General features: G+C 49.8%; 1 protein-coding gene and 1 long non-coding RNA gene across 4 annotated transcripts in view; both read left to right on the top strand.

Annotated features, from left to right (window-relative positions):
* PALM3 (paralemmin 3) overlaps positions 1 to 9,371 on the top strand; it is a 42,240-nt gene extending 32,869 nt beyond the window's left edge. For 2 of the 3 annotated variants that reach the window (XM_083482938.1, XM_083482939.1), the window contains exons 6-8: positions 2,534 to 2,564; positions 3,835 to 3,942; positions 5,705 to 9,371. In XM_083482938.1, coding sequence (XP_083339064.1) covers positions 2,534 to 2,564; positions 3,835 to 3,942; positions 5,705 to 7,983 — 2,418 coding nt within the window. In that variant the 3' untranslated portion in view covers positions 7,984 to 9,371. The remainder of the gene's footprint in view (positions 1 to 2,533; positions 2,565 to 3,834; positions 3,943 to 5,704) is intronic. The other variant, XR_014520771.1, reaches the window with a different exon arrangement.
* Positions 1 to 12,726, top strand: part of LOC310697047 — a 143,308-nt gene that overhangs the window by 107,280 nt on the left and 23,302 nt on the right. The gene's annotated exons all lie outside the window — the stretch shown is intronic.

Raw genomic sequence — 12,726 nt, 5'->3', positions numbered from 1 at the left:
CATTTTAGAGCAGGGGTCTGCAACCTTTAAAACAAAAAGAGCCACTTGGACCCGTTTCCGAAGAAAAAAAACTGGGAGCCGCAAAACTCGTCATTATAAAAATAACTTTTTTGTCACTTTTTTTAATTGTTTATTTGTTTGACCCCTCAGAATTACTCCTCCTCATAGAAATAAACGTTAAATTAACAAGTTACCTTTTTTGTGTGTGTGTTCTTCACTCCCCTTCAAAACAGTGACCAGCGTACATGCCCCTTACAATGTAGCGGGCGGGCGGGAAGGTGACGTCAGGACGGTGTGTGACTCACCGCCCCCATGCGACGTCACAGCCAGTACAGTGCCCGCCACAGTGGGGAGTGTCGGGGCGCACAATGCGCCTCCTCCCCTCACTAGTATCCGCCCTGGAGCCACGGCAAAGGTGTAAAAGAGCCACATGCGGCTCCAGAGCCGCGGGTTGCAGACCCCTGTTTTAGAGGAAAGCAAAACCTGTTTTCCATTCTGAGCCCCGATGTGGATCTCAGTCAGAACCTGTGATAATGTCTCTGCACCAATATGCTTGACTCCTTCCTTCCTTCCTTCCTTCCTTCCTTCCTTCCTTTCTTTCTTTCTTTCTTTCTTTCTTTCTTTCTTTCTTTCTTTCTTTCGCTTCCTCTGGTTTATTGTTTCTCACACAGATGAGCCATCTCCTCTCAGGATGTGGGCTCAGTTTATTTTGGAGGGGGGCAGGCCCCCATTGTTGAATTACACTCATACACCCACACACAGGCCAGGCCATATGAGGTGTTCAGAAAGAAGAGGGGAGGGATATCTCTGTGGGAGTGGAAACACTCCTCCCCCAAAAAATAAGTTACTGGGAGGGGGTGGTGATCAAGGCAGCTATGGTGAATTGGTGGATGTTATTAAAAAATTAAGTCAATTAAATTTCTCTCCCACCCCTCCTCCCCAAGGAGCCCTGAGTGCCATCGTTTTTGTCATCATACATTACAGTGTGAAAGTAGACATTGCCTGTTATTTATTATTTAGTTCATCAGTTTGGAAATGCTTAATCACCATCATCTCTAAACGGAGTGCTAGGGACCCAATACAATAGACCTAGCAATAAACTGACACTATAAAATCCCAATTCAGTTAAGAAACCTACTGGGATTTTTAAAAAAGCATGTGGTAAGTGCCAGAAGGTCAACAATGGGGGTGGGTTGGGGGCTTTTTGACCTCAGCTGAAAAGGAGTTTCACAGAATTTACCTTGAAGTAAGTTTCATGGAGTTCAGTGGAATCTACTTCCAGGTAGTGGCATGCAGTTGCAGCCATAAAGAAGCATGTGCTTTAAATGCTCATTTGTACTTCTTATTTTTTTAATGGAAATATTTTTTAATCATTTTTATTAATTTTCCAATAAAAAACATCCAATTAATATATCCAATCATAATCCAATTAAAATAAAATACTAAAATAAAAAAGACCAAATTGTAATCCAAATTATAATTGTTGATTTTTCGGCAGCGGCGTAGCGTGGGGGGTGCAGGGGGGGCCGGCTGCACCAGGCGCAACATCTGGGGGGGGCGCGCTCGCACTCGCAGCTCTCTAGTGGAAGAGACTCGAGTGCTAAAATCCACAGGTTAGGGGGGCGCAAATTACTTGCCTTGCCCCGGGTGCTGACAACCCATGCTACGCCACTGTTTTTCGGGGCTCCCCATAGTCTGGACCTCTGAAGCATATCTCCACATCTCAGTCCTGCCTCTCCTCGTTGTTTCCATATTTTCCACATCCCAATTTTAACACTTTAAATTTAATGGAAATATTTTTAAAGCAGAAAATTCTTCCAGGGACTGAGGGAAGAGATGCCCTGGTGATGTCACAGGTACTGGCCAATAAGCATTGTGCAAACACTGTATTCTGTCTTAGTCATTGCTTTAACCTGGGAAAGGGCCTTAGCTCAGTGGTAAAACACAAGGTTTGTGTGGAAAAGGTCCCAGGTTCACTTCCTGGCATCTCCAGGCAGGGCTGGGAAAGAAGACTCCTGTCTGAAGCCTTGGGGAGAGGCTGCTAGTCAGTTTGGAGTTTGACAATACTAAGCAGGGCCAATGGTCTGACTCAGTACAGTGGTCCCTCGGGTTAAGAACAGCCCTGTTTACAAACTATTCGGTTTATGAACTTTACCTCTGTCTAAGAACAGAAGCCAAACAGTGGAAGTGCACCGGCGGTGGGAGGCCTCATTAGGGAAAGTGCTCCTCGGTTTAATAATGGTTTCGGTTTAAGAACGGACTTCCGGAACAGATTAAGTTCGTAAATCGAGGTACCACTGTATAAAGCAGATTCCTGTGTTCATACTTTGCAGGATTTTTGTGCAGATAAAACGAGAGAGATCCTCATGGAGGCTCTTCTGAGCTCTTTGGAGGAAAGACAAAGAATCAACATGTTGAATAAATAAGAATTTGAGAATGAGCAAAAGCCACCTCAGTTTAAAAATAAAATAAAATGTTTACTAGTGATCTCTTTGGAGACTGTTGCCATGAAGTTCCTTTCTTTTGCTTTCAGGTTGATGGGACCTCTTCCTCTCCTCCAGAAGGTGAGTCATTCTCTATTTGCCGGGATACCTCTATCACAGTGGGTGCAATTTGCCTGGCAGTTCTTCTGCACAAGCTTCATTGGAATGAATGGGAATCTCACAACTGGCAGTTGCAATCTTCTGAACTATGCAGGTCAACTGGTTCAGTCCCACCCAGGACCTATGAATTCACATCCCGCTGTGCTTTCAGCAACAGCTTTCCACTTCATCCTGTCTTGTTTTCTGCAGCCCAGTTGGCGGACAAAATAAGGCGGAAGGTGGGCCCCCTATTCTCCAAGCGTATTCTGCAATTTACTTTCCCAGATGTGTGTTGAAAGTTCCACACCTGCTGGACTGAAATCTGATCTCCAGCCAGCTATTTGTGTTAAAAGGGCAGGCTCAGAGGACAGAGTAACTTGGAATGAACACAGTTGTGATCCATGTCTGTGTGTCTCTCTGTGTGTGTATTGTTTCTTTATCTATTCAAGATTGTTGGTACAGCCTTGTAGGGCATTCAGATAATGAAACAGCCCTGGGACGTGTTCCAGCCTGTTCCAAGCTTGTTTCTTCTTTGCCTTCTGTAACCTCAAGTTTGGAAGCCTTATCATTTAGGCAACCACTAGCCCACCTTTAAAAGGGATGCGGGTGGCCCTGTGGGTTAAACCAGAGCCTAGGACTTGCCGATCAGAAGGTCGGCAGTTCAAATCCCTGCGACGGGATGATCTCCTGTTGCTCGATTCCAGCTCCTGCCAACCTAGCAGTTCGAAAGCACGTCAAAGTACAAGTAGATAAATAGGTACCACTCCGGCGGGAAGGTAAACGGCGTTTCCGTGCACTGCTCTGGTTCGCCAGAAGCAGCTTAGTCCTGCTGGCCACATGACCCGGAAGGTGTACGCCGGCTCCTTCGACCAATAAAGCGAGATGAGCGCCGCAACTGCTAGGTTGGCAGGAGCAGGGACCGAGCAACGGGAGCTCACCCCGTCGTAGGGATTCGAACCGCCGACCTTCTGATCGGCAAGCCCTAGGCTCTGTGGTTTAACCCACAGCGCCACCCGCGTCCCTTAATATATAGTATAATATTAATAGAAAGCACCTGTTACCTCTGCCCACATTATCCACAAGGGTCCAGGCTGAAGACAGAGAAATACCTTTTCCCCTTGACCTGCCACCAGGTGCTGCTGTCTTCTACCCCCACCAGGCTTTGCCCTCTCACCTATGACTCACAAGCTTCACACACCCTTCTCAGAGGACTTGATAACTTCATCTGAATGTGACCATGAATTCATTGCAGAGAGAAGTGACCCTGAGTCCAGGCTCGAGTTGGCTCCTGTTCCACCCAAGAGGTCTCTGCAAGCAACAGCCCAAGAGAAGCTGCAGAATGGAGATATGCCAGGAGGAGGTGGGTGCTGGAGACTGGCAAGGCCTGCCCTTGAGTAAGCTGGAGAGGGAGCTTTCTTTTAGCCTGAGGGCCACCTTCCGTCCTGCGCAACCTCTCGGGAGCCAAATGCGGGTGGTCGGCAGTTGTTGTTTAGTCGTTTAGTCGTGTCTGACTCTACGTGACCCCATGGACAAGAGCTCGCCAGGCACTCCTGTCTTCCACTGCCTCCCGCAGTTTGGTCAAACTCATGTTAGTAGCTTCAAGAACACTGTCCAACCATCTCATCCTCTGTCGTCCCCTTCTCCTTGTGCCCTCCATCTTTCCCAACATCAGGGTCTTTTCCAGGGAGTCTTCTCTTCTCATGAGGTGGCCAAAGTATTGGAGCCTCAGCTTCACGATCTGTCATTCCAGTGAGCACTCAGGGCTGATTTCCTTCCGAATGGATAGGTTTGATCTTCTTGCAGTCCATGGGACTCTCAAGAGTCTCTTCCAGCACTATAAGTCGAAAGCATCAATTCTTTGGCGATCAGCCTTCTTTATGGTCCTTCTCTCACTTCCATACATCACTACTGGGAAAACCATGGCTTTAACTATACAGACCTTTGTTGGCAAGGTGATGGGCAGAGCCAGAGGCAAACCTGGGCCAAGTAACTCATGTAAAGTTTGCCTTGGTGTGCTGAGTTGCCGCACATGCTCAAACACTCCTTTCTGCCCTACGTGCAGCCAGGAAGAGACATTATCTGAGCGAGGGGACATTTTCCTGCTGGGCAGAAATGCTCCAGGAGCCTGCGAAGGAAAATGCATCCTGGGTGTGGCTGGGGAGATGTGGCTTGAGGAGAATACCCACGGCCAGAGAGAGAGAGGGGGGGAGGTTTGGAGGGGCATATTTGGCCCCTGGGGCTGAGATTTCCCACCGCAGGGGTGAGGGATCAGGCCAGGAGGACCAGAGGCAAACCCTTCGACTCAAGTGTTTACATTCCAGTGAAGCATGGAGTGAAGCAAATTTCTGCAAACATGGACTTTGGTATTGAGTGGGAGAGCATTTGGCTGAAATCCTGAAAACCAGAGTTTTCCTTTAAAAAGCAGGTTTGGGGATGCAAATGTTAAGGTTTGAAATGTGTGTGGGGGGGAACCTCTCCATGGAATCACAACAGAGGTCTATATCAATCACTTCATAGCCTCTTGTCTCGCCCCATGACTGGCAAAAGCAGGGTGGATTATGCAAAGTGCGTGTGTCCTTGTTTGTCTACCCCTTTCAAAGTTCATCTCTGGTTTGGTCAATTTAGACTCTGGACAATGGACTCGGCACAAAACCTCTTTATATAAGTAACTGTGTCTTATGGTGGGTCGCTAACCTTTGGCCCTCCAGCCTACAGCTCTTCTTCCTCCTTGACCATTGGTCATGCTGGCTAGGGTTGATGGGAGCTGTAGTTTATTTTATTGAGAATATTATACTGCTTCCTGTCCAGCTTTTCTTCTTTGTGTTACAGTCATACCTCTGGTTACAGCCGCTTCAGGTTGCGTTTTTTTCCAGGTTACGGACCGCCGAAACCCAGAACAGGTTACTTCTGGGTTTTGGCGGTCACACATGCGCAGAAGCACTAAATTGCACTTTGCGCATGCGCAGAAGTGCCGAATTGCAACCTGCGCATGCGCAGATGCACAGACGTGGGTTGCGAACGTGCATCTCGCACGGATCACATTCACAACCTGAGTGTCCACTGTACTGGGAAATCAGAGGACCTGAGTGCCTGAGATAACGTTGTTGCTTTTTCCTCCAAAGGTGTGTTTGGCAGTGAATGCAGTCCTGAGAAGGCAGAAGTCGATGTGACCCCTGTGACTGAAGAAGGTGGGGACGTCCAGCCCCCACAGAGAAGTGCTGAAGCTGCTCCGGACGTGAAACTGGCCTGCCAGAGCTTGGGCCTCAGTGAAGCCTCTCCCAACTGCCCAAGAAAGCTGGCAGTGGAGGAGATGGTCATCCGAGATCACTTGGGCCAGGAAGTGGGCAGCATGGATGCTGTTGGGCAGAAGCAGAGCTCCATTGGGAAGGAGGAAGACTTGGAGGGCCACCCTGATTTAGGGAATGAGGGTGAAGAAGGGAGCAAGCCAAACCACCTTTGCAGTGCCTCGAATTCAGTGAAGGCCCCTGGAGCTGCAGAAAGCCGGGTGGACAGTGAACTGGGCAGCCGTGACGGTCCAGAGGGAGAGTCTCCCACTTCTTGGGACCATCAGAGTCCCTCTAAGGCACCGCAGGGTGAGAATAGCTGCCTTGATTCTCCCAGGTGGCGGGCAGAGGCAGAGCTGGAGATGGGCTCCCTGGCCAAGGAAGCAGAACTGATGGGAGCTGGGCAGAAGGAGTTCCCAGAACAGGGTGCCAAAGAGGCGGATCCTGCCCAAGGCCTAGCAGTTGGCCATGCGGAGCCAGTGATGGGGGGACAGGAAAATCTAAGCGGAGAGAGCCTGGGGTCATGGCTGGACCAGCCTAAGCTTCCTCTGCTGGAACAGATCCCTGATCTGGAAGAAGCCAAGATGCCACTTCTAGATGAAGTCATATCATCATCATCAGCTCTGCCAGACCAGGTTCCAGTGACACTTCAGGAACAGATTCCTCCTCCCCTGAAAGACCAGATTCCATCTTTTCAGGAAATGGAGGGTTCACGCCTAGAGCCTTTGTTACCAAATCAGAGCCTGTCCACTCTTTCGGACCAGACTGCTCCTTTGCAAGAAAGGAAGGAACTGCTTTCAGCCCCAGTTCCATCCCCACAGCAAGAGTCCCTTTTAGATCCAGCCCCACCATCTCTGCAGGACCATCCTTCCTCTTCTCCAAAAGAGAACCCATCCTCTTTGCAGGGTGAGGTCACTTCTCTGCAGAACCAGATCCCATCGCCTCTACATGAAGCTAATGGGAAACCTCTGGACCAGATCCCAACATCTCTACAAGAACAGAGTGCTGCTCTGCCAGATCAGGTCCTGTCACCTCTACTAGACCAGCTCACATCTCTGCCAGAGCAGATCCCGTCCTCTTTGAATGAAACAGAGAAATCGCTTCAGATATTGACAACTTCACAGGGCCAGGAACTTTCTGGGGTGGAAGCTAAAGGATCCTTTCCAGACATAATCCCCTACCAGCTCACTTCTCTGCCTGATCAAATAAATTCCCTTCAAGAAGCAGAGGGGTTGTCCTTGGAAGAGATTCCTGTCATTCTGCAGGATCAAATGCCAACAGCTCCAGAGGCCTGGATCCCTTCTCTGCCAGAGGAAGACATCATTCTTCCAGGCCAGATCCCACTCCCTGTGGATGAAGGTAAGCATTTACTTCCAGGGGAGTCTCCAGCATCTGTACCAGATCCGATCCCACAAGCTCTTCTGGACCAGAACCCAACATTTCTGGAGGGTGCAGCCCCTTCTTCTCTGCAAGAGGCGAGAGGATGCCTTACAGACCAGACGCAGGCATCCCTGCCAAGCCAGACCTCACCTCGTCTCCTTGAAGCTAAAGGGTCACCTCAGGGCCAAGCTCAACCCATGCTAATGGAGCAGGTGCCAATCTCTATGCAGGGCCAGGCAACTTCCCTTCAGGAACCTGAAAAGTCTCTTCCAGAAAAGCTGGAAGAAGTGCCCCTTATGCCAGGCCAAGCCCCATCCCCTAACTCAACGGCTCCAGATGCTTTGCTCTTGTCCAGCCAGGATGTTGGTCAGCCTCTCTTGGACAAGACTGTATCAGTGGGGAACCAGGAGCTGAAAGATGGTGGAGGTACCAGCCTGGCCTCAGCAGCAGAAGAGGCTAAGGAAGTCCTGGAAAATCTCCATGCTGAACAGCAACCTCTGCTGCAGGAGGCCTCAGCAGATGCTCTGGACATTTCTGTCGGAGACATGCAGCCCAAGACGGGGATCTTAAAACTCCAGGCAGCCACAAACCAGGAGGCCCCAACCTACACCACCACCTCTGCCAACACTGCCTCCTCATGCCAGCTCCAGCCCACGGCACCCCGGCAAGGGGAAGACCCAGAGCAGGGGCAGAGCAGGCGCAAGCAGAAGTCATGCCAGTGCTGCTCAGTCATGTGAGCTTGGCTAGGATGCCCTCCTCAGGAACAGGAGTTGTTGATCTGGTCCCAGTGGCAGGCTCTGAAGTTGGTAACATGCCCTGCCAGTAGTCTACTGTAGGTATCTCTCTCTCTCTCTCTCTCTCTCTCTCTCTCTCTCTCTCTCTCTCATACACACACAAACACACACACTCCCTTGGAGGAGACGGATTCTGGTTGTGGAGATGAGCCCCTAGAGGGTTTCTAACAGAGGACTTGTTCAAATAGTGGATTTGCCTCTCCATGTTTATCTCTCCATGTTCCCCTGGAGTGGGTGAACAGGAAGGATAGAAATCTGATGCTCTAGCTGTTTGGGAGGCTCCAAATGTGTCTCTACATGACATAGTCACACGTAGGCACTAACACATGGACACGCACCCACACAATTGCAGCAGGCACACTCTGCACACTAGCAACATGGGTCCACATTGCTGACCGTGCATTGTCATGCACTAACGCATAGACTCCACCAACATGTTCCCTCCGCCTATGTTTCCTGTGTATGCATTCTCCCCCAGACACACACCCATTTTGGTGTGCATTTGTGTAAATTTGCGTAGTTGGAATGCACATATCCATGCACAGCTGTTGTTAACATGCATACACAGGCACATACAGTCACATATCCGCTTGCATGTTGGCCTGCAGCGCATCAGTTCACGCCCCATGGTTTCATGTGCCGGTACGAAAAGACATCTGCTTCCACATGCTTGTACATAACTCGCATTGGGCTGGATACGAGAGCTACACCTATGCATGCAGAACTCTTGACACCTCCACTCTCCGCATGTGCCTGAATCCCTCTTGCCAGCTTGGCATTACTCTCCAAAATCAGTCTGGGCACATTCCAGAGACACTGAGCAATACCTTCTTCCCTTCGTACTGCCTTCTGCGCGTAGGCTGAGGTGCCCCAGCGGTGCCACGATGGATTCTGCAGCAAATAATCAGCACTGTGACACTTTGGGCACAAGAGGACTCTGGGACAGCAGGAGCTGGCAATACAGAGAGACTCTGGACAAGAGGCTGCTGGAACCCTCTCAGCTTGGATGTGGCCTCCCAGCTAAGATCTCACGTGGTGCAGACTTAATGCTCTCCCTCACAAGGACAGACTGAGAGACCTTTCCTAACTGTGGACCCCCCCCCTTCCTATCACAGCCACTGGGTCTGTGCTCTAGCCAGGGTACAGGGACCCCCAGCCCTCCTCCTCACAACCACCCACACCCTTCCCATGACTGTTTATTCTATGCACTTTGTTTTTAATTCTAATTATCTAACTTCTGTTAGGGCCACTACCAAAGTCAGTAAGAGCCTTTTACATGGTCAGTTCCTGGGCAGTACTGGAAGAGTCTCAATTAAAGTCAGCTGCAATGACGAGCAGGACCTCTGGCTGTGCTTGGGGTGAGGATATGGGTCTGGTGCTCTGGAGCTGGCAAAGGGGTGCTCCGCAGGGATGTTCCAGCTACCAGCATCTTTTTACTAACAACCACAGCTAGAGGAACAGCATGATCCAGATGTCAGGGCAGGAAACACAGGCAGGCAACTGGGGGTTCTGGGGTTATCCTGAATAGGCAAAGGTAAAGGACCCCTGGATGGTTAAGTCCAGTCAAAGGCGACTATGGGGTTTCGGTGCTCATCTCACGTTCAGGCCAAGGGAGCTGGCATTTGCCCATAGACAGCTTTCCAGGTCATGTGGCCAGCATGATTAAACCACTTCTGGTGCAACGGAAGTCAGAGCACACTGAAACGCTGTTTACCTTCCCGCTGCAGCGGTACCTATTTATCTACTTGCACTGGTGTGCTTTCGAACTGTTAGGTTGGCAGAAGCTGGGACAGAGGAACAGGAGCTAACCCCATCACAGGGATTTGAACCGCCGACCTTCTGATCAGCAAGCCCAAGAGGCTTAGTGGTTTAGACCACAGCGCCACCCACGTCTGGCTTCCGTCGCAATGTTCCTGCTCTTTCTAGCAAGTGAGGCCCTTGACTTCTGCCCTAAAGGCCTTCCCAGCTAGCCCCACTTCCAGCTCCCCACATACTTGCATACTGAGAGGCAAGAGGAGGCATTTCAGCAGATGCTGGCAGGGGGACATGGGTATAGCCAGGATTTATTTGGGGGGGGGCAGGCATTGTTGGGGCCATACAGAACCGAGGTATCTGCAGTGCAATTGGTCTGTTAGTTAAGTATTTTTATTTATTTACTTGTTCAGCTATGCCCATGTGGGGAGGCTGTATTTGCAAGATCCTTGTTTTGTGTTGAAGATTGGAGTTGGTGACCCCCCAAGCTCTCTTCCATATCTAGGAGTCGAGGAAAAGCTGCCGAGGTGATGTTGGGCCACAGACTCATGGCAAAGGCTTGGTGTTTCTGTGTTAAGCAGCACCTGTAGGGAGGGCAGCTGTGGTGGGGCAAAGCTTTGGGGCAGGTGTGCCAACAGGAGATGGTGCAACCTCCCCAACCCCAAAGGAAGTGCTTCTGATCTACTAAGAGAGGCATGCAGGTGAGCAATCCTGTCCCTGACACCTGCAGCCAGGCCAGCTGGGTCAACTCCTGGGCCACTCATCTTGGTCTCAAGAGCACCCAAACTTCTGTTGTAGAATAGGGGGGGGGGGTGGAGATCAGTGCAAGGATCAGAGCACCCAGAGTTCTTCTAGTGGCTTTTCCTGTTGCCTTATCCGGGCTTAAGGTTTCTACTCCTGGGGTTATTTGCCCTGCAGACTTCATGTAATGCTTCTGTCTTTGTGCTGGCACCAAAGGCAGCCCTAGTATGAGGCCAGATTTCGGGTGATCGGGTGAAGCCTTTGTTCAGTGCCCAGTGAAGCAGAGCGCTCAATGGCCTTGCCAGCCCCAGAAAGCAAGCAACATGATTTTATTTCGACCAAAGGATTGAGCCGGGCTGTTTTCTCATGGGCAGTTCAGAAAGGAGAAGAAGTGTCATTTGTCCAGATCAGGCACTTCCAACAGGCAGATCGTGATCTACCGGTAGATCACTGGACGTTTGTGGCAGATCACTAGCTCCCCCCAAAGAAGCTCAAAAAGTTTGGTTCCCCTAAGAAAAGCTCAACATGCACCCCCCAAAAACGCTTGACAACTTTGACCTGAACCCCCCCCCAAAAGGGGATAGATCACTGCCAGTCTTTAACTCTGTGAGTAGATCGCAGTCTCTTGGGAGCTGGCCATCCCTGGTCTAGAGTAAACACTGTTGGGGAAATTAGAACCCTGGTTCCCAATCCCATACCACCCGCTTCTTCTTACTGCCCAACTGTGAAACACTACGAAAGCCGTTGCTTGGAACACCATATTCCAAAGGAAGACAACTGTCAATATTTTATTGTTAATAATTTTGCTTTCTACCACCCTCTCCATAAACCATTACAAGTGTGCAGTCAAGGAGCGACTTTTTGCCCGAGCTCTTACAGATGGCAGCACTAAAGGGAGAGTCCTTTCATGGTGGGGTTGGGGCTGGGGCTGGGGTTATGTCTACAAAGCAGATCATCTTCACAAGTACATATAGAGGCTGCTGGAATACCTCTGATCGATAGCTGGTCAAATGGTCACATCAGGACATACGGGGCAAGCCAGGCATTATGTCAATTGCAAAGGCGTTCTGGGAATTGTAGTTTGAACAACATGTTGTGTTGGTGTTGGGATTTCAGGCACAAATGGCACCCCCACCCATTACAGTACCAGAGGTTCTTTGTGTGGCATCCATGATTATGAAATAGCAGTAAAACAGAGACCTTCCAAGCACAGCCGCACCATTGCCCCATCCTCTGTCCTGTAAGCCAGGGAAGGAACTCGGAAAGGATCCACTATAACTAAATTCTGAAGTTTTCCTTCAGCTTTGATGCAAGGCATATTTTAAGCAGTGGGTGTATAAAAGCGTGAAAAAGAGATTTGACTGTAAACACACAACAGCCAGGGGAGAGCTGAGCGTTCCTCTCTGCTTGAAGCATCATCATATCTACCACTGCAATCTGTGGTACAAACACAGAGCAAAAGCCCATGGCCTGAATCAGCCCCAAGGCAAGTGAAGTGTAGCAGCTCTTTTGGCAGGGGGATGAATGTTTATTTAATTCTACATGGCTCGTAGGGAAACAGACCTCAAAATGGAGAAATGTGTGTCAGATACAAAAATCCGCACACTAAAAGTTGTAGGTAGGAAACACAGCCATATACAACTACACTCAGTGGGCTCTAAGCTGCCTTGATTGTGCAGGTAGCAGCAAGTGGGTGTACAGAAGCATCTGTCACACACATAACTAAGGGATGCTCAGATAATGCCCACCTCTTGAACAGAAAGAAGCTGCCTCTTTCAGATCCACAAAACCTACAAGGGAGACAGGAGAGCAGGGAAGGGGAGCTGCTCTCAAGGGAAGAGGGGACTTCATACAGCTGCCCAAAGGTGGGCTGTAGAAGAGACAGAGGCTGCACCCCCAACTCTGCCTGCACTGGGAAACCTGGGCCAATTCCCTTCTGATCGATCCTTAAATGGGTGCAAAGGAAATTGCTGCCATTTGTAATCGGAGGCATGCAAGGCTGCAAAAAATCACACACAAATTTGGAAAGGGGGGGGGTCATTGCAGAATACACAAGACAAGCAATGAAACAGGAATCCAGTGGCTTGGAGGGGGCATAAAGGGAGACATTTTTATTTTAAAAACAAAACCAAACATATCCCACCCCCCAAAAAAACTTGATAAAGCAGCTGTAACTTGTCAGTATCCAGAGCT

Source organism: Podarcis liolepis, assembly GCF_965112155.1.
Source record: "Podarcis liolepis genome assembly, chromosome: 17".
NCBI classification, from domain to species: domain Eukaryota; kingdom Metazoa; phylum Chordata; class Lepidosauria; order Squamata; family Lacertidae; genus Podarcis; species Podarcis liolepis.
This window is presented reverse-complemented; position numbering and strand designations above follow the sequence as displayed.